Consider the following 20,954-nt stretch of genomic DNA (forward strand, 5'->3'; position numbering starts at 1 on the left):
TGCACTTACTCCGGCACCTGTCCGTGACGCTCTGAGCGAGAAAAACAAAAGGGCCAGGCTAAGGATGGGACGGTGAGGCCCTTCTCTTCCCCCTTCAAACGAGGTAACCAAAGACTCAAAATAGAGTCAGAAAACCTAACTACTGTAGGCAAACTGGTGACTTGGGGTTTGATCTGGACTTCCGTGAGTGGACTTTTGCATGACTTGAAGTCCGTGTTCGTATCAACAAGTCGAGCAATTGATTGGTGATGAGTGAGTGGTGCCAGCAAAGTCATCCATCCGTACACGGTAAGGCACCTACAGTAGTTACATTATTAGTTGGCTGAAGACGTACAGTATGTACCGTACGTACGTTTGTACCGTTAGGGGGGCACAAGTAGTCTACCGTTTGGCGAGTGAACCACAAGAGTATGGCCAGTCCTTTTTTTTCATTGAAATCAATGTAAATCTTTGTTTAGATCCTGGCATGTTGTCTCGCGAATTTCATTAGAGTAGAAAGAACACCACGCGCTCCGAGATGATTTGATGTGCCTTAACAGGGGTCTTATTGGTACCAAACTTTGAACAACTTTTATGATTGCACAAGCAACCGCTGCTCGCTCCACACACACTCCCACCACCCACTCTACATACACCTCAGCACGACCACCCGCGCGCTGTTCCCTCACTGGCTTGCTGGTCTTGGCTTTGACTACAGGGGTTATTTTTTGGTGCCTGCCGTTGTTCTCCGCCCGCCATTTCGCCCTGGCCTGCGCGACCGCCACTGGTCGTCACTACTGTCCTTCAATCCGTTCCCCCTTGAACCTTCAACCCTCGCTCTCCCTCTTGTCGTCGCCGACGCCACGCCCCTTTGAGATCGCCCCCCCCCGTCAGCCCTCTGCGACGACCTCGATCGACGCCGACGACCCCATTTGACGACGGACCGAATCCTCGATTGTCAATGATTTGGTCTTGACACAATGGCCGCGAGAGGGAACAGCGACACGGGGGCTGCCAATGCCCGTCCCAACGTTGGCGACATCTTACTCGTAATCCGTAAGTGCCCATGTCAGTTTGTGGCCTGACAAGAACTCCAGATCAACTATATACTTTGGGACTTTTTTTGGAGACCCCATGTCTAGCTGCTATTATTTCACAATCCCGTTCAACGATTGAAAACTACATAGACGACATCATCACGTCGATGCTGGAGCGCCGATTCTCACAATCCCCCGCTTTGGAGATACTAACGCTGCGTATTCGTATCCAGACGACTTCCAGGCGCGGAGTGCGGACGAGCTCAGCCTCACCAAAGGTGATCGCGTCGAACTTATTGAGAGGGACGATGAGTTTGGCGATGGTTGGTTTCTGGGAAAGCACCTCCTCAACGGCGGCACCGGTCTCTTTCCCGAGGGTAAGTCGCACCACCGAATGCTTTTAGCCGCTGTTATAGGTGGCGGATCACGGATTGAACGGTCAAACTGATTGGATGCGATTGCCTTTCAGTTTATACGAGACCTGCACCCAGGGGCGTAATAGTTCCATCGATTCCCCTCGCCAACAACGTTTCGTCGAAAAATGTCCCCTTCCCGACGTCAGAATCATCGATATCCGAACCGAGTCCCCCAGCCGAGTTGGATGTGTCGGCAAAGACAACCAGTCCGAATGCTGTGACCATCTCACCCCCAACCGCAGAGTCAACACCTGTTCCCGCCATGATGTCCCCGCAGCCCGTAGCGCCACCAGCAGCAACGATGCCGCTCAGCTCCTTCAAGGCTTCATCGGCGCCTCCGACAAACTCAAACAAGAGTCTCCCTCCGCTTGGTGCCGCAGCTTCTGGATCTCACATTTCTTCTCGTGCCGCTAGCTCCAGTCAAGAGAGTTACGTGCTGTCGGAGACTCTTAACGTGATTGACGAGCACATTACAGAGACCTTGCGCTCAACACCGAGCAACGGACAGCCAAATGCAGACTCAGGGAGTGAATACAGTTCTCACATTGACCACCGTATGTCATATATTCAGGGAGAAGAGACGGATGAGGAAGAAGATGGGTCGTACACGCGCAGCGAAGTGCTGTCATGGTCAGCAGATCAGGTGGCGGAGCATCTCTTCACTGCAGGTGTTGAGAAGCATCATTGCGAGGTATTCAGGGATCAAGAAATTACGGGTGAAGTTTTACTTGGTATGGACCAAACGTCAATTTTCATCAAGGCGTTTGATCTTGGCTCTGTGGGGAGACGATTAAAAACATGGCAGAAGATCAAAGCCCTGTTGGACGAGGTGAACGGGCAGGGACCAACGACTCGCAAGACACACGGAAGCGACGTTGGATCGGACAGGGGCAGCCGGGGCAGGAGCAGAACCAACACAATCACGAGTACTGCTCCAATCACAAGATTTCCGACCATCGACAGCAACACGTCATCCATGTTCAGCGGCGGCAACAGGCGTAGATCGGTCACGCAGGGCAGTCAATTCGAGCCCGTCTCACCCGTTTCTCCCGTGTCTCCCGTTAGGCCAAATCATGAGAAGAGGCCGTCTGCTGCGTCGGTTAGAGACCTGCATCATTCGCGTCGCCACTCTTCCACCGATTTCCGCCTTACAGGGACTTCGATACAAACCCCCTCGGCCACGCCAAGGCTGCAGAATAACAGTACCTACCCCATGCCAGAACCGAATTCGCATAGGAAGCAACCATCTTTTGATCGTAACTGGACATTAGGCGGTGCTACAGCTTCCACCGCTCAAGGTGCTCACACCGTTGGTCCGCGGCCGTTATCCTCAGTCGGGTTCCCGAATGATTTCCTTGCAGTCACCAATCCGCACGATCAGGACTCCGCGGTCGACCTCGATCGTGGCTACTTTTCATCCACGGACGGCGATGGGCGAAGGAGGAACGTGTTGAAGAAACGGGACAGCGTAAAGCACGCGCGGGGCCACTCGAGGAACACAAGCTACGCTGAGGAGCAAAGGGTTCGCAGTGCCACGGCTCACTCACGGCATAGCCACTTTGGAAGTATGGATTCGACGGCCCGCGATAGCGTCACATCGCCTGCTGCTCAGAAGTATTATAGCGCATCAAGCGCGGCACATCGCAGGACAGCATCAACCAACACCACGGACTCGACGAACCGACCGATCCACCCTCTGAGCGATGGCCTTCCGCCGACAGTTACGAAGTTAGATGGGCAGCAGCCACGATCATCGCCCATATCACCAACATCGACGGGAACCAGGCAAGGATTGCATGGGGACTGGCTATCAAAACCCAGCTTTGGTTCCAAGAATGGCGGCGGATTTAACTTCGGGCTACGAGCTACCTCGGAGGCGGTTACGGGCCAGGAGCGCTCCAAATTCGGTGCCGGCGACAGCCTCAAGGACTCACCAATGAACTCACCCGCGCGTACCGGTTCAAGCACGCCTTCGGCAGGCCCTTCGTTTGATCTCGACTCGCCCACTTCAAAGAGCCCAAGCACCTCGACAACAGCACCGTCAACAATGACTCCTAGCCTTGTACCTCGACCGAAGAAAAAGAACAAAAAGGAGACATCGGCGTATCTTCGTGGTCTACAGAAGATCTCGCCTCGTGAGGCCATGGCAGATGCGGATTATAGTGGATGGATGAAGAAGAAGAGCTCGAACTTGATGACGACATGGAAGCCACGGCTATTCGTGCTCAAGGGCAGGAGACTGGCTTATTACTACTCGGAGGACGACGAGCAGGAGAAGGGACTTATTGACATCAGCTTTCATCGTGTCCTACCAGCCGATAATGAGAGACTGACTGGGCTGCACGCAACCTTGACTGGCGCTTCGACAACGCCGACGATACCAGCTGGCAGCCAGATGTCGACAATTGCAGCGACACAAGCGGAGCTGGATCCGACACGCGATATTCCCGGACAAGAGAACCAAATATTCATCTTCAAGCTGGTTCCTCCTCGATCAGGCCTCACCAAGGCTGTCAATTTCACAAAGCCGATGGTGCACTACTTTGCGGTCCCAAACATCAAACAGGGTAGACTGTGGATGGCAGCTCTGATGAAGGCCACCATCGACCGAGACGATAACCAACCGATAACGACGACCTACCAGCAAAAGACGATATCGCTCGCCAAGGCCCAGCAAATGAGGCATAGACCGCCAGCTCTCATGAATCTCGACGAGAAGCTTGAGTCTGGCGACGGTGCTACAATAAGTGACCAGGCGTCCGCCACAACCACAACCACAGCTACAACAGCAGAAGGCATGTTAGCAAACGGGAACGGGATCGGGGGCGGTCTCGGGATTGTGTTTGACGAGAACGACAGTGGCGTCTCAGGGATGGAGAAGATGGGACTTCAAAAGGTTGAGAGTGCCCGCTCCAGAGGTTATCCGTTCGAGACAAGAGATCCCAGCATGCCCCAGAGTGCTTAGGAGCCCGCTACTGAGGTTATTCAGGAGGCGACAGCGTTTGTGTGAGCAGGGGTTATAAGCACCTGGGAAGGCGACTTGGGGAGGATATTAGGAGGGGACACCTACTAATCACCACGTTACATATATATACTCTAATTTCTGTCATGTACATCTTGTTTTCTTTGTTTTTGGTTTTGTTTAGTTCCTAAGGCGATAACAGGAGGGGAATAAGAATGGTAGGAACGAGGGTAAGGGTAGTAGGATGGATGGAGGAAAACGAGCATTTGGTGGCTACCATGGAACGTCGGCACAACCTACAGTTTCTTTTGTTTCGTTGCCTCTCTGGCTCATATTCCTTTTTCTTGTCCTGCGTTAGTCATTCTTTTTGTATGATAACATGATTATAAACAGCCGTATATGGCAGCTATGAAAGGGGTTGAAAGTAATAGTGTCCATATCAAGCATTGGGTAACACGTGTCGCTGGTTCGCGTCGTAGTTGCGTCGTCCTCACTGACAATATCGTCCATCATAGGGATATATACTGCACTGGGATTTATTAATAATGGACCATTTTTAATTGCTCAAACCATTTGGTCTTCGGAGAGAAGTGCCTATCGACTGTTACCAGAAAGAACAATTAACACGATTGGTTACTTGATAATCGCTGAAGACATCATGGGACAGTCCCGATTATTGCTCCCCCTTTTCTGCCTCCCGAAATCTTAGGCAGCAGCGCGATTACAAGGCCTCATTAACACCTTTTGTCGGAACTTTTGTTGAGCCTTCTCCAGGACGCCTGCCAACTGACCCCCCCCCCCTTTTTTTTTTTTTTTTTTTTTTTTTTTTGCAAAAGTTTAGTCACCTCGCCAGTCGTTAAACTTGCTGCCGAACTTGTTACGGTCGCCGATGGGGATGATCTTCCCGTTGTCCAGTTTCGGAATGCAGTCCATGTATCCCATATCCCCGAGCCCGAGGCCGCACCTGCCAGGCTCGGTGCGCACCGGGGCGTCCGGGTTCATGCGGATGGCGGTGGCGCGCCTGCCGTTGCGACATGTCAGCACGCCGTCCTTGCCCTCGACGCTGCCGTCGTCGAGCCGCACAGAGCTGGAGTGATCCTGGCCGGCGTCGCTGCAGACACAGCGGAAAGTGACCCTGCCGACGGCCACATGCGCGTGCGGGTCGTCGCGGTCGCCGCCCCACTCGTTCTCCGACAGCTCGCACCCCGAGCAGAAGCTGCTCAGCCGGCCGGCCCGCGCCCACCCCAGCTCCAGCGTCGCAGGATCAACGCCAAGGCACTCGTTCAGGTCCAGAGCGTTGACGTACTCGGCCGGCCCGGCGTTGCACGTCGCGGCCAGGGTGTCGTTGAGGGACTGCCCCGGTCGGGACTGCACGAGCGACACGTCGCGGCACATCTTGAGGTTTCCGATGCTTCCGTCTCCGGCTTGGCGGGGTTCCACGGCAGCGGATGAGGCGGTGGTTTCGATCCCTCGCAGGGGGATCCCTACGACGGCGACCGCGGCCGCGGCGGCAGGGAGTGGTAGTAGTCCCAAAGGGGCGAGTGCACGCGTGATTCGCATCCTGACACGCGGGAGCTTGGCTTGTTTTGGCTTTTGTTTTTCTCTTCTTCTTCTCGTTATCCCCTCGGTTCTCCTCGGAAAGAAACACAAGCTGAAATCTCAATAGCAAAACGTTAACTGATGAGATAGGGTTGGGTTGAAACCTCACGATCGGTAGTCAAGGCGCGTTGTATGAGAAGGTTGTTTGGTGAAAACAATGTTTCTGAAACCCAAGTCTAGGTCTTGATCTTGATTCCATTTTGTGTTTTTATTTTATTTTTTTCTTCATCTACCTCGTTTGCCTTTGTTTTGTGAAGTCCTCACAACAAGCTAGGCCTGTGTGTACAAACCTTGGGAACATAGCTTGCAGATAATTAGGGTTGATTGCCAGCCTCTCGAAAGCTTGAGTTATGAATGGGTGCGCTTGCACTCAGTTTGAGCTTTCTTTGCTTGCTTGTGAAAGGTTCATAGACGCTAAAGAGGACGGCGGGCATATGCTTGTAGAAAACAACGCAACTACCAACAAGCAAAGAAGCAAAATATCTTCTGCATGGATTTTGAACTTGTGATATCCTAGAAATCTTCAACATACATCCATCCGATCGCAAATCTTTGCTGTCGCATGCACAAACGAGGCTTACGTACCCTTCAACTGCCAAGCCAGCCTCGTGGTCAGTTTGTGTCAGTGCCGACAGGAACGGGATGTTCGGCGCATCTCGGTGATGCAGGCTTTTCTTCTTGGGAGGCAGTCAAGTGGCAGCGAGTGGTTCCACCCATCGAATCTTCCGAAGACCCTGAATCAAGCTGTCAAAAGGGTCTTTTTGCAGGCCCCTCACTTTGTGGCGCTCTCCTTGGGAGGGCTTTGAGCCATTATGGACAAAGTTTTCCGTCGACGCTTGGGGCGAGTTTCTCCTGCGGACCGTGGCTACGTGGGTGAACGCTGTTCTGAACTTTCTGGTCCATCTGCCAGATAGGATCTCTCCCACTATACAGTAAACAGTAACGTACCTAGCCAAATACAGCAAAATGCTAAGTACATACCTAGTAAATTAGTCGCACGTACGACCATCGGACCCCTCGCCATTTCTCCCCTCTAGCACTCCGTGCTTAAACTGTTCATCTTTAACTCTTTTTTTTCTTTCAGGGTCCAACAGACGAACAAAAATCGGGGCGAGGCGCTTGGCGGCAAGTGCCGAGACAACCGAGCTCATACGTGATAGAGTTCATTTTGAGATGACCAGGGAAGGCCTGCCCGGAGAACAGGACGCCAGTATCTCGAGAGAAGTGCTGTAACCAAGTGTAGCTAGCCTTCAGTACCGCCGTACTTCGTACGTACGGATAGTAGAGTCAAAAAGTGGTTGTACCATAGCCGTAGCTTCTTGGGTGTCTGGGTACATGACTAGCAATGCCACGTAAACTTGCGTGGCCGACCCCGACGCGAACAGAGCTACCTAGGTACGACGCTAAATCGGTGAGCGAAACTTGCTACTTCGTACGGTACTTCTTGCTCAAAGAGCGTATTCATTTAAGGCTTAGTCTGAGAGGGAAAGCGGCGTGCTGAGTGTTTGTTTCGACGAGGGCGCTTGGGCTGCCACTATATCCGTACTAAAACCAGATTTTAGTGTAATTACCTAGGGTAGCTTGCCTAGCTGGCTACTTCGTCCTTTGTAGTTTATGCTCTCTTACTCCTGGAAACCCCTGAGCGGTTCGTTGTTGACTTGAGGCTGTTTTTGGCATCTCCGCGCTGCAAAAAGTCAAAAAGTGTATCACTACCAGCAACACTATATTACAGTTTTCGCAGACAAAAAGATCAGCTAAATTTGTTGGTGGAGACCGCGGGCGATGATCGGCACAAAATGAACAAAAACTCCCCTTGCTCCCCTCTTAATGCTTCCACAGATCGCATCGACAGCAGAAGAGCGGGCAAAGTGGTCCACTATAAGATACGGGGTTTCTAGCCTTGGCATCTTAGTCAATATGCCGTGATTGGTGTTGAGACCCAGCCGTAGTGGGTTTTTTTCGACAGGAGATTTGGTAACAGTGGAGAACTTTCCCTTGCATCCCATCTCCGCGCGTTTGCTTCTTTTGGTTTGTACCAGGGGGGAACCTTTCTTCAATTACTGAATGTAATAATTCTTTAAAATGTTTGTTCCCGCCGCCCAATCGATACGGTAAGGTGGGCGGCTGGCAAAGGAACTTCTACTCCGTCGTCTGGAAAATGATAAATCCATTGTATCTCCAGTAACTTGGTGGGCTAGTCATTTGTTTTTGTTCCAATCGATCGAAAACAAATTGGAAGAAAGCCGAGAAGTACAAGAAACACGCAAGATGCGAGCCAAGATGTGTGGTGCCGGGGCTTTCTGACCGCATCATCATCATTGCCATTGGACTCGGCACGGACATGACGACTCCTCACCTGCATGGTCTGTTTGAGGCGATGAATAATTATTAAGAGAAGCACGGCAGTACCTCCTACAGTACGTAAACTACGGCTTTGATTGATCACTTGACAGGAATATGGGGTTGCACCAAACTGCGAATGGAGAGAGGGAGAGATGATGGAAGATGCGTACTGTAAGAGCATGGACACCCCAGATCCGATACTCTGATCGAATTGCAACATGATTTATGTCTTTAAATATGTTAATTGTATAAGAAATGGATATTATTTCAGCCTCAATCAGTATCAAACCCAATTTCCAGGTCCGTCAGAGCCAAATACACAGCATGTTCCCTCGCATTTGCATTGTTCCAATTCTCGTACTGTACCCGTAGTTCTCGCGAGGCGAATGAAGCAGGCAGGCACCCCTGCGAAATTTTTCTCTTCAAATTGATACGCCGAGCGGCCCAGAGCAGCCCATTCCAGAGCGTGGCCCCCCAGGTCTAGACCAACCCCATTTTGGATTGATTCCACCCTACTTTACCACATCAAGGAATGGGTTGAGCTATCGCTCGCCGCCCATTCAGCTCCGACGCACCTTTGCTGTACCGTAAACACGCCTTTCCCCCGACCGTGGTTTTGGTGCATCTTGCCTTTCCAAAGCTGTGCGTGCACTTTGGATTTTTTTTTTTCTTCTGAGAGGAATGGAAAGCGCCAAAACTTCCCCATATTGACCAGCAGAAAACACTGCACGGCGATAGACTACAACAATCGACGTCAACGGCTCCGCAGCCCTACCAGTTGCATTTGCAAATGCGCGAACGTTGATCCCTTAGTCTAATTCTCCTAGCTAACTGAGCGACCGAATCATCCGGAAAAGCAACCCCCAATCAACCAACCAACCAACCCGGCCGGCGGCCTGCGCTACTGTGAGAAAAACACCTTCGGTGCCGCAAGGCCACGCAGGTCAATTGCCCTGACAGAAGTCACGTCAAGGCAAGACATAGTCTGTCACTCACACGACGACTTACTGTGTGTTCCTCCCTGTCGCGGGCCGGATCAACCGTCACTCTGCACATCTCCTCGTTATTACCTGGAATATACGTTCTTTTGATTGCTAGTTCAAGACCAGCATAGTGGTTGGTCGACAACCATTTGACCCGTCTGTATAATCGAGTTTTTACCGACCCCCATCTCGCCCCATCATCGCACGCGAATCATCGGAATACGACGAGAAGACTCCCGAAGACGACGACCACGCCGATTTTGCCTTGTCGCGAAAGTCTGTCACTCACCGAAACCCTTGTTTTGTTTTCGGAGAGACTTGAAGCCGGCCTGGCTTTCGGCCCCACGACATGCATTCGGCACTCATAACTCTGGAACTGTCTTCATAGTCTCGGCCCTGCCAGGTCCGCAGCAACGCAGCCATGAGGATCGCCATCCGCGAGCAGCTCGCCCTGCTCGTTGTATTTGCCACCTTGGTTGCCCTTGCTATCGTCTCGATACCTGTCTGGATATACGTTCACCAATTCATAATTGGCGTTCAAGAAAATGCCCTCAGCTTGACCGCGTCGCTCAAAGCTGCTCGCATAGCCGCCGAGATCGACCTCCTGCAGACAACATGCTCCACCATCGCTTCCCGGGTACTGGTTCAGCGTGCACTGTTGAACTTTTACAATGGTTCCTCGACGCCAAGTTTGTGGGATGAAGCCAGGGTTGATGTTGAAAACGCGCTTAACTTACCTGGCCAGCCCGATCTCTTGCAAGCTCGCATCTACTCACGGAACTCGACGGGATCCTCGTCTACTGGTCTCATGGCAACTACATCATCCATGTTCCACGACATCAAACTTCCCTACAACAAACCCGATGGTACTCCTGCAATGCTGGGCAACGACACGTACGGATTTCCGCCCATGCTTTACCCTAACATTACATACACCGATACGGGCGAGCCGAGTCCTATCTCCCCTGACACGAACATATTCTTCGCGGATGCATTTCCTGGCGTACGACTGACTCAGGGGCTGTTCCTGGGCCCCCTTATCATCAATGATACTTACGCCCTGGTCTCGCTCACCGTCGCTGTCCGTGGCAATACGGACAAGCTTGTCCTCGGTTACATGACCCTCGTCGCTTCGGCTTCCAATCTTATACTCATCAGGAACTCTCCCGAGGGGCTCGGCAATAGTGGGCTGACGCTCCTATTTGGACCTAACGAGCAGTATAACAGGTTCAACTCTAGCGACCCTCCGGTGACCAACAGCACTTACAAGATACCGGACACTTTAAAATTTGCCCGGACAAAGATACACTTTGTCCTCCCACCTACGAAGCCAAACGGCACGGCTGACCGACATCTCAAGCATAGTTTTGAGAGTGGTAACTACAACCAGGAGTTTGAGCTCGGGGACTACCCCGCCGTCTTCCAAAGTTTGACAACGTTCAACCGACGGGCTGTCAACAATGCCATGGCAAACCTCTGGACAACTAACGAGCAAGGAGTAGATGTGTCCGTCGGTACAGCGCGGCCCCAATCGCAGTATGTCGACTGGGTGGTTGTGGTGGAGCAGGACAGGGCAGAAGCGCTACAGGCTATAACTACCCTGCGAACCATCCTGCTTGGTTGCGTATTCGGCGCCGCTGGACTCATGTTTCTGCTCATCTTCCCATGCGCGCACTTTAGCGTGCGACCCATTCGCGATCTCAAGATTGCGACAGAGAAGTCAATAATGCCCCCAGGCTATGATGATTATCACGGTGGTACGAGCGAGAACCCGGGATCCGGAGTACTGTCGTCGCTATCAGAGAAGGGCTGGCTTGGAGTCATTATCAGGAGGACGAGGCACAAGTTAGGGATTCCCGCCAGGAGAAAACGGCGAGAATCTGACCAAGACGAAAGCCTGACTCAACGTCAAGTGTTCAAGATTCCTGGAAAGGTTCAGGATCGCAAACACTACATAACAGACGAGCTGACAGAGCTGACTACCACATTCAACGAGATGACGGATGAACTTTACAAACAGTACTCGTCCCTTGACGAAAAGGTCGCCGAGAGGACGAGGGAGCTTGAGATTAGTAAAAAGGCCGCCGAGGCAGCCAACGAGAGCAAGACTCTCTTTATCGCGAATATTTCACACGAGCTCAAGACGCCTCTCAACGGAATCATGGGCATGTGCGCCGTGTGCATGGAGGAGACGGACATTACGCGCATCAAGCAATCCCTCAAGACGCTTTATAAGTCGGGCGATTTACTGCTGCATCTTCTCGAGGATCTCTTGAGCTTTTCAAAAAACCAGATTGGACATCAAATTAATCTGGAAGAGCGGGACTTCCGTTTGGGCGACATTCGGCAGCAGCTTTTATCAATCTTTGACAAGCAGGTTCGCGAGAGCGGGACGCACTTCACGGTCGAGTTTGTGGGCCACGACATACTCGACTTCTACCAGTACTCAGTCAGTCCCGACAGACAAAGTATAGAAAAAACAAGGCTACCTGCTCTCGGCCCGTCAGCTGCAGGAGCCGGCAGGTTGAAGGATATGTGCCTGTGGGGAGATCAACACAGGATCCTCCAGGTGATCATTAACCTGGTCAGCAACAGCTTGAAGTTCACACCTGCCGGGGGCAAAGTGCAATTAAGGATACGATGTGTGGAGGAGATCGAGCAGATCCACCCAACCGGCGACAACAGTCGCTCTTCGTCCTTCTCAAAGAGCGGATCTGCAAGGCAAGGACGCCCACGGCACCGGGTAGGTTCGTCGTCAGCACAATCGGCAGCATCGACGAAAGGCGTCTCAACACCAGGCACGACAGGAACTGCACTGGCCATCAACCCGATGGATCCCAAAACTGTACCCCACATTCAGGTACGCGAGAGGTCCTTGTCACCGCCTCCACCAGGTGCCAAGGCTTTCCTGTTCGAGTTCGAGGTCGAGGACTCTGGCCCGGGTATACCGGAGCATATGCAAGCACGTGTCTTTGAGCCTTTTGTACAGGGCGACCTGGGTCTGAGCAAGAAGTATGGAGGCACCGGGCTAGGGCTGAGCATTTGCCAGCAGCTTGCCACGCTCATGGGTGGAAACATTACGCTGAGGAGTACTGTTGGTGTCGGGTCGGTCTTTACGATGCGGATACCGCTCAAATACGTTAAGGACAGGTAAGTTTCACAGTTTGTTCGTATATTTTAAGTACAGCCAGATACTGATTAAACCCCGAACTATCAGACCATCCAGCACAGCCTCTAGCAGCATGAAGTCTCGCCCACAGAGCTTGGTCTCTACTGACGGTGATGCCACCAACGTACGTGTGGTGTCTCATAGCAAGTCTGCCCCAGATGGGAAGCATGCTTCAGTGTTAGACAACAAGCCGCGCCTCGTAGGACTGAGCCATCCGTTCTTCTCACCAACCCAAGCGGCGACACCCAAGATGTCGACGGAAGATCACAAAGCCAACTTGAACGAAAAAATTGCCAAGGCAGTTGCGGCCAAGGGCGGCAACAAGCTGCGCGTTCTTGTCGCTGACGACAACTCGACAAACGTCGAGGTCGTTTCCAAGATGCTTCGTTTAGAGCACGTCTCCGACGTCACGGTCGCCTCGGATGGGCAGGAAGCTCTCGAGGTGGTCAAGGCCAACATGGAGAACAACCTTTACTTTGATCTAATTTTCATGGATGTGCAGATGCCCAACCTTGACGGCTTGCAATCCACGCGATTGATCCGCCAGATGGGCTACAGCGCACCCATCGTGGCCCTGACAGCCTTCAGCGAGGAGAGCAACGTCAAGGAGTGTATGGAGAGCGGGATGAACGAGTTCCTGGCCAAGCCCATTCGCAGGCCCGCGTTGAAGCAGGTCTTGCGAAAGTTTGCCACCATTCCCGAGGAGCCCGAAGATGGCAGGCGGACGACGCCACCTACAAGTGCCAAAAATGTCGTTCCTGATCCCCATGGGGTTAAGTCACCAGTTCGAACCGAAGTTGCTGAGGCGACACGCGAGGGCCTGCCAACCGGCAACGGCAATGCTGTAGGGCCGGATGTCAATACCAACAACAGCGTCTTGATATCCCAGCCTCCATTATCGCCCATGAACGGTGCGGCTGTGGCAACTTGATCATCACTCGGCTGTATTACTTGAATTTTACATGAAATCTCCTTCTTGATGAGCCTTCCGCTTCTATTATTCATTTTGTTTGTCGTCTGGATACCCCTATAAGCAACACGGCGAACTCCTCATCCTCGGTCGTTTCCGTTTCCTGTTTACCTCTCATCAAGTACCTGTCTACCGACTCTATTTTGGGCTGTGGAATTCACGACTCGTCACATTCTTGATGGCGAAGAAAAGAAAAAAAAAGCAACAGAAAAAGTGTGCATTTGCACCAATGGGGTCAGTTGCCTCATGAAACAAGGCAAGGTTTGGGAGAGAGCGTTTTTACTACCCCTACCCTTCATAATAACTGGGATATAAGAGGTGTTTTTAGGAGCCCTGGGTAAAGAATCTCGTTTGTCTTTGATAACTCATAACTCTTTTTTTCTTTACCCGTTGAGGTCATTCATTTCTCTTCATCTCATCATAGGCTCGGCATGTCTCCTGTTCATATCACTCCTATAGGTTTTATTGCTTCTGTACATAAATTAAGGTCGGAAAATGGCAGCTCGAGTTGTTTAGTTAATGCCCGTACACGTATACATTATACATATCATCGAACTTTGTGTTTAGCCTTTGCTCTGATTTTGGTGTGACTTGACTTTGATGAGGGCAAACTGTTCTTTGGACCGTCGATGATGGCTACATGTGGAAAGGTATGCCCCCGAAAGAGCGGTTCTCGGAGACGCTCCAGTCGAGAGGCTTGACTGATGGCAGCAACAGCGATCATCCGATGGCGATGGATGTTGTCGACCACAAGGGAATATCAAAGACAGTTTGAGAAGTAAGAAGAAAGGTCTGACCTCACGGTACACTAACCATATGGGTCTTGCATACTAGAGACGCGGCAGGTTCGTGCAACTCGTAAGTTATCTCGCGGATTGGTTACTGGTTTCCCATATCTACATAGTTTGTGTCCCATCCACAGGGACGTCCATGACAGTATACCTCGAAAGAAGGGGGGAAAGCACCCTCAGTGACTATCCCTCCCTCCCGTTTCTTGTAGTATTCTTCTTGCGGGCTTTAAAAATAGGCATCCGTTCGGGCATGTAAATATCAGGAAACGTTTAACATCATCCATGCTATGAACACTTGATGAACCTAGCCCATCTGGCCCCAGGGCTTAAGGATGCCGGATCGCTTTTGGGGGGGGGGGGGGGGTTGTCAAAAAATGAAAACTTGACGACGGAGCTGGTCGATGAGGTAAGGAACGGCGCCCAGTCCAATACCAAAGTAGCCATGTTCATACGACAAACACTCTGGTGGAACAAATAGCAGGTTGTATGTACTGTTGGTTTTTACTGACCGGTGTGAGCGGTATTATCTACAACTTACCAGTACTTCTATTCACATGATGACTTCATTCACCATTGGCGAGGCACACCATACCAGGAGCTTTCAGCTACGGGATGTACCTGTTTGATCCAGCTAGTACACTAGATATTTTCTTCACGGTCGAATATATCAGATTTTTTTTCATTATCTGGCAGATGCGAGTATATGTATATCGAGAGACAGCCTTGTAGCAACACGACAGTGAATATGATGGCGATGAGATGGTGTGACAACTACACGATGGCTACAAAGATCGTGTGACGGTTGTACACGTGCACATCGGAGGACAAAATGTAATCTTGGTCCTCTAATCTACATCACTTTGTTGTGCGAACTTGTACTTGAAAAGAAAACAAATCAGACAAAGGTTGTCGCCCGGCGAAGGTCGTATTCATCTGCCGGGTGTGTGAAATAAAAGACACGATGGGGCGCAGCTTGGGATTTAGGCCAAAATCACGTACCGCACATGAAATTGCAAGGCAGATTTGTTTGGGGTGTCACTTTGGTACGCGGGGAAGGCCTTTTTTTTCTTCGTTCTTCCCGATGTAGCCATTTCCACATGCAACACTCCTGTGTAATTTATTAGGGGTACTTTTGATATGTACCTACCTTTCTTACTGGGCATATTCGGCTGCAGGGGGTGAGGGGGGAAGGGGGACAACACGCGTCACAGGCAGGAGCACAACAAAATGGCCCCGGACGCGTTTTTTTTTTCTTTTTTTTTCCACGGTACCGTGAGATACTCAGCCAAGTCCGGGGCCTGTCTGTCCAGCGAGTGGAATCAACAAAACGGTAAAAAGCGGCTCTTGCGTGGGCAGGATCTAGGAACTTCCATGAGAAGACCAGAGGGACTTGTGTGAAATATGCCCTGTCATCCGACTATCCGTACTTGATAGTTATCTTCTCTACTGCCAGGTTGCTGGCTGGGGGAGTACCGAGATGTATGGACGGGCGGCTGCATGGCATAAAAAGTCAAGAAAAAATAAAATAAATAAAAAAGTGACGGGATGGAGAAGAGGATAATGAGAACCTTGAGGTGATAGGCTGTTTGGTCCTCATCCCTATGTACGGGACTTGTGTTGTGGGTCCCAAGCATGGGGTGATTGATTTTGGCTTGGCTTTCGCGTGTTGTCCATGCTTAAGCAGAGACAAGAGTGGAGGGTGGTAAGGATTTTTGGGGAAAGTGGCAAGGGGACTGGGGGTAAGTCCAGGCTGTGCAAATCTGTTCCATGGGATCATATTAATTATTGATTGGCAGTGGGAATGGGGCAGGAACATGGCTCTGTTAATAATGACTTTTGTTATAATGTCTAGCGAACAAGTTTTGCCCCTCAAAGAATTCCGGTTAAGCTAAAAAGTCTTGTTGATGTTTTGTAAAAGAAAGAATTTACCCCGTTGAGATGATCGACAATCACGGAAGCAGGCGTGATCGACAAAAAAGCCCTCTACCTGGTAGCTGGTGCGTGCTGTCTCCGGAGCAAAGCTCTTCTTTGTCCCCGAGCGCCCTGGGGAAGACGGAAGAGAGAAGAAGAAGAAAGGCGCGTGGCCGAGAGTGGGTTGCGTTCCATCTTGGTTCGGCTCCATATCAAGACAAGTCTCATCATCCTCTCCCACACCTCTGTTTTTCTGTATCTGTATCTCGATTGAAAAAGGCAGCGGCCCCTACCCAATTCTATTTTGTCAGGGGTGACGTCGGTTCACATCGTGGTGGATGATCATCACCGTTTCGTCTTTTTCCTCTCCTTGATTCACTACCACCACCTACTGAGCAATAGCGGCACCTATAGCGGACAAGAGAACACACGAGCACCTTTTGCGTGGCACAGCATATGCAGTCATCCCCGGTGCGATCCCCCCAGGCTTTTGTTCCCCCTTTCTGGCGGAGCCTCTAATCACAGCAAGCGCGTGACGATAAATCATTGGGTGGGAGAGAGAGAGAAGGAGGAAATGGTACAACAAGGGGAAACAAATTCCGGACCATAAAAATCAATCGTAATTCGTCGATCTGCGTAGTTGTTGGTGCAACCTGGGCCTCTTTGCCGGCAATTAAACAAGACATTGGGCGGCGATAAAATGTAGAGGTATGAAAAAAAAGCTTAAGTTCGTTAGTTTGATAAAACCAACGATAAAGTGACTTTTTTCCGCCCTCTCATTCTTGTCATTCTTTGGCCCCCATCAAAAATGCTTGATATCAATGAGCAGTTTGTTATCAGGCGGCCTATGCGAGCCACCGATGGGCGGTTGCCTTGATTGCCTTGTTTTGACGACACGTGCCTGGGAGGGGGGTTTGGCGACCGACGACCCAATAAAGGTAGGTTGGCAGGTACCTATAGGCAGCCCGACGTAAATTCAAGGTTGCCTTGGGGATCATCATCAGACACTTTTTTCTGCCCTAGGAAAGCTTCGGTATTGATAAATTAGGTAGTGGATGGTGGGTGCTCGTCACCATTCTCGACAGGGTATAGGGCTGTTGGATGTGCGTCATTGGGGCCGTGGAATGAAGGATTACAAGAGCCGATCGTGGGTTTTCCTTTTTTTTTTTTTTTCTCATTTTGTTTCGCGCCAGCGCGCATACCGAAACCACTCCTCCCTCCCCGGAGTGTAGTAAGTACAAGTGAGGCACAGCAGCCAGCAGTAAGTTCAGCCGCAGCAGGTTTGACAGTTCTTACTTGCTCTCGCTCTGTTGTCTCCACTTTACAGCCCCCGAGACTTTTTTTTTTCTCTCTCTCTTTTTTCCTAGGAAATATGATGAAAGAGGATTAAAGTCAAAGAAAAGAAAATTGGCAAGAGATAAAAAAAAAAAAAGACGGGAAAAATGCCAGGAGGAGTATAGTTTTCCACACAAATATAATCCACATTTTCCTTGCCGTTTTGCCTTTAACCTTGACCAAAAGTCTTGATAGCATAGCATTGAAAGAGGCATGCCAAGCAGGCAACGGGTCAGGACCGAGCAAGCTTGAGATATCATTTTCACGCGCAACCAATTAGGTATAATTCCACATAGCCGCTGGGTATAACACGAGCTGCACGGTACTTTTTCCCAACCCACCCCACCGGGTCTGGTGTCAGGTGGGTGATGGGGGAATAATGTGCCAAAACCACAGACAAAACTAACCTACCTTGCCTACATGCTAATTAGGTTGGTAGTTTTACAGGAAAATAGGGGGTTAAATGGATTTCACTTATACAAGGGTCTTGTTTATTAGCCCACTTACATAGCGCCTAATTAATAACATGCATAATGCAACATTGCCAGCCAAGATCTGGATGACGATACAGGATTGTCAAATTATATTGGTAACTTGTATGAAAACTTGAAGTTTTTTTTTTTAAATATAGTGTCAGCACGAAAATAAACAAAATAAAAAGAAGTAACAAAAAGCAAGCTTACGATGTACCGAATGGTAGGTTTACTTAGGGAAACTCAAATGCTCCCAAAGAGTTATCTCATTGGCCAAATTAGCGATGCTGACCACTTTTGGACATGTTGTGGTTCCTGTCGTTCGTATGAGTTGGTTGCGTCAGGAGGGGGAGTCCCTGCTGGAGGAGGGGAAAGTTCAGTTCGAGCGAGAAGGGGGAAAAGAGAGAGATTTCGTGCGGGGGAACCGTTTCGACTCAGAAAATTGAGGCTCTGCTAGTACCTAGGTACCTCGAAGAGCCCCATGGATTTCGACTCCGTATTGGAGCAGCCAATCATGATGAGCTTTCTGCGAGCTGTCCCGCTTAAGCACATCGAGACCCACATCCACATCATCTTTGAGCGGACCAGTCTTCCGTTGTTGGTGCACTTTGGGTCGGTTAGCTTGAGACCAATTTGGATCGACCACCTTAATCCCACCGTGTTATTTGTTTGGGATAAAAAATACAATTGAAAAAAAAAAAAAAAAAAAAAAAAAAAAAGGATTGCTTCATACTCGCTGTTATTTTGCCCCTCTATGTTAGTTTGGCCCAATCCAACAGCTAGGGTACATTAAGCCGGTGTCCCTCCCGGCAAACATTGACGACACCCCCGTCACCCGTTATTGCGGTAGAAGCTAGAGAGAGCCCACAAAGCTTACGCTCCAGCCTATGACCGATGTTTTTTTTTCACAAAGAATATGAAGTGCCATCACCCACACTCCCTCCTGTCACGGTAAATCCCGCCGAGATAAAAGAATCCAAGACGTAGTTGCCGGATCCAGATTAGAGCCATTGAACAGTGCAACGGTTAATTTATAAACATCTTGGCAGCGAAAAGCTTCGAGTCCCTGCTGACAAGCAGCGCCGCTTTTTAGCATGATGAGAAATCAACCACATGGTTTTACCGAGTTAAACTTTTTTGCAACTGCCATGCACACCCCTTTACTAATCAATCAAACATTTCAATCCACATATTTCTGTTGGTCGGTCGGCTCTTGTGCCTCATCGAGTATATTAATATGCGACTTCACTTTATAATTGCCCTTGGCGGGATTCCTCGCAAAAGACGTTTTCTGATTGGACAAAGTCCGAACTGGAAGGGGGAAAAAATGGTCTTTTTTCGAGGTCCACATTGGTCGTCATCGGCGTTCTGATTCAGTTCAATGTTGCAATGGCTCTGTCGATAAAGTGAAATCTGCCACGGGAGAGTTGGGTCTCGATTTTTGTTGTATGGGTAGCAATGCTGTTCGACATTGTGGGGTGCCAAGTCATCTTGTCTACTACCCAGGTCCAAAAATATTAGCATGTTACCCCGTATGTGGACCAAACATAAAACCTCGTCCCCTCCCATCAAGCCAGCCCATGTTAAACAATTACCAGTTCTGAAAAGTGACTAGGCATGAATTAGTATTAATCACCAGGCAGTCATCTTCATCATGCTGAAAGCGGAATAGCGTGGCCCCCAATAACTCCATTTCATACGCTTGAGCCAATCAGGGGAAACAATTGCTCGATGCCGCCCTACAGGTGGGTCAGCTCCCTTGTAAAAATCAAGATACTACCGGTATGTATGTACAACTGCTAAGCAGGTAAAAATGCGCGAGTGGCAATACGTAATATGTAAGTGGTAGTAGTGTAGATGACTTATAGTTAGTGTGCATAAAAGTTTGTTTGCTGCCTAGGTAGCAAGTAGATTGATACCTAGCTGCCTAGTTTTTACTCGACTGTGTAGAGCTGCATTGGTGATGTACATTTGGTCCTTCTTCTCACAACTATACTTTACTGTAAAAACATGCTAGCAAATATACTTGATCTATTTTAACTTGATCGATTAAGCACGGCTCATTATAGAACCCGGCTTATCACATCGGCTGGAGGCTAGCCTCCGTTTCTGTCATATTACCGCTAGGAACATCAGCACTTGCGGGCGGCGTCTCCCGCAAAAGCCGAGAGCTTACAGTGTTGCACGAGTCAATGCAATGCATCGAATTCAAGACCTGATCGCAAAAGAGTAACCGAGCCGATAAATAAAAGAAGGCAAAATGAGTAAGGAATTACTGTAGATTTTGTACCCCATCATAGATTCGTAACGAGTTCTGCGGGCTTCTCAATTCTTGGTTCGTTTGCTTTGATCGCGTCAAGCACCGGAAGCTCCCGACATAATTGTTGCGCCGGGTCCGAGAACACGCTTGACAGGCAAGACAAGGTAGACGAACATGGTAAGGTTCTCGTTCACCCCTGGTGGATCATCAGACGACATAAGACTCGCCCCGAGGATAATCCTTGTACACGTTTACAACTTACTATAGTACCTAGGTACCTACCCACCTTTGAACTACGATCAGTGGGCCTCCTTCCTTCCTAGTAAGGACTGATTTACTGTAGTAATTCTCCAGCGAATGCGCTGGAAGGTCACGTCACGTGTATTTAGCGGATCACTTTCCTCTCATCCCCGTCTTGGCCCTTGTTGGTCTCTTTTTGGCAGCTATGACAACAATGCGCTGTAATAACAATGAAAAAAACAAGGGGCAGAGAAAGAAAGGGTTATCGGGAAATGTTATCACGACCAAAATTTGACAAACTTCCAGTTCAATACGTGTTAGAGGTGGCAAGCACAACAGCAGCGGTCACTATTGACAAGCAAAAAAAAAAAAAAAAAAAAGAACCCCAAAAGTTAATTCGCGCTCGCCAAACGAGTGGCGCAGTGACTTACTATACTGCTCCTGCCGACCCAATTAATATTCCGACATTGCTCCATCAGCACTAAG

The 20,954-nt window shown here is 49.9% G+C and overlaps 4 protein-coding genes across 4 annotated transcripts; 2 read left to right on the forward strand and 2 right to left on the reverse strand.

The window, feature by feature from the left end:
* Positions 1-5: 5 nt before the first annotated feature.
* On the reverse strand, positions 6-468 carry PgNI_07740 (uncharacterized protein; the record flags this gene model as incomplete). The annotated part of the gene is made up of 2 exons (XM_031127750.1): positions 6-297; positions 386-468. The coding sequence occupies 2 exons, from the start codon at positions 466-468 to the stop codon at positions 6-8; spliced, it is 375 nt and encodes a 124-aa protein (XP_030981251.1).
* Positions 469-818: 350 nt separating this feature from the next.
* PgNI_07741 (uncharacterized protein) lies at positions 819-4,825 on the forward strand. The gene is made up of 3 exons (XM_031127751.1): positions 819-1,035; positions 1,250-1,393; positions 1,486-4,825. The coding sequence occupies exons 1-3, from the start codon at positions 960-962 to the stop codon at positions 4,395-4,397; spliced, it is 3,132 nt and encodes a 1,043-aa protein (XP_030980501.1). The 5' UTR covers positions 819-959; the 3' UTR covers positions 4,398-4,825.
* Positions 4,826-5,231: 406 nt separating this feature from the next.
* Positions 5,232-6,804, reverse strand: PgNI_07742 (uncharacterized protein; the record flags this gene model as incomplete). Its single annotated transcript, XM_031127752.1, has 3 exons — positions 5,232-6,045; positions 6,579-6,662; positions 6,770-6,804. The coding sequence occupies 3 exons, from the start codon at positions 6,802-6,804 to the stop codon at positions 5,232-5,234; spliced, it is 933 nt and encodes a 310-aa protein (XP_030980505.1).
* Positions 6,805-8,784: 1,980 nt separating this feature from the next.
* PgNI_07743 (uncharacterized protein) lies at positions 8,785-14,012 on the forward strand. The gene is made up of 2 exons (XM_031127753.1): positions 8,785-12,469; positions 12,537-14,012. The coding sequence occupies exons 1-2, from the start codon at positions 9,741-9,743 to the stop codon at positions 13,417-13,419; spliced, it is 3,612 nt and encodes a 1,203-aa protein (XP_030980504.1). The 5' UTR covers positions 8,785-9,740; the 3' UTR covers positions 13,420-14,012.
* The last annotated feature ends 6,942 nt before the right edge of the window (positions 14,013-20,954 follow it).

Source organism: Pyricularia grisea (assembly GCF_004355905.1).
Source record: "Pyricularia grisea strain NI907 chromosome Unknown Pyricularia_grisea_NI907_Scaffold_4, whole genome shotgun sequence".
NCBI classification, from domain to species: Eukaryota; Fungi; Ascomycota; class Sordariomycetes; order Magnaporthales; family Pyriculariaceae; genus Pyricularia; species Pyricularia grisea.

Coding starts and splice junctions, on each gene's coding strand:
- PgNI_07743 (XM_031127753.1), top strand. CDS start 9,741: ATGAGGATCGCCATCCGCGAGCAGCTCGCCCTGCTCGTTGTATTTGCC. Junction 12,470..12,536: donor CTCAAATACGTTAAGGACAG/GTAAGTTTCACA, acceptor CCGAACTATCAG/ACCATCCAGCACAGCCTCTA.
- PgNI_07741 (XM_031127751.1), top strand. CDS start 960: ATGGCCGCGAGAGGGAACAGCGACACGGGGGCTGCCAATGCCCGTCCC. Junction 1,036..1,249: donor CGACATCTTACTCGTAATCC/GTAAGTGCCCAT, acceptor ATTCGTATCCAG/ACGACTTCCAGGCGCGGAGT. Junction 1,394..1,485: donor CACCGGTCTCTTTCCCGAGG/GTAAGTCGCACC, acceptor ATTGCCTTTCAG/TTTATACGAGACCTGCACCC.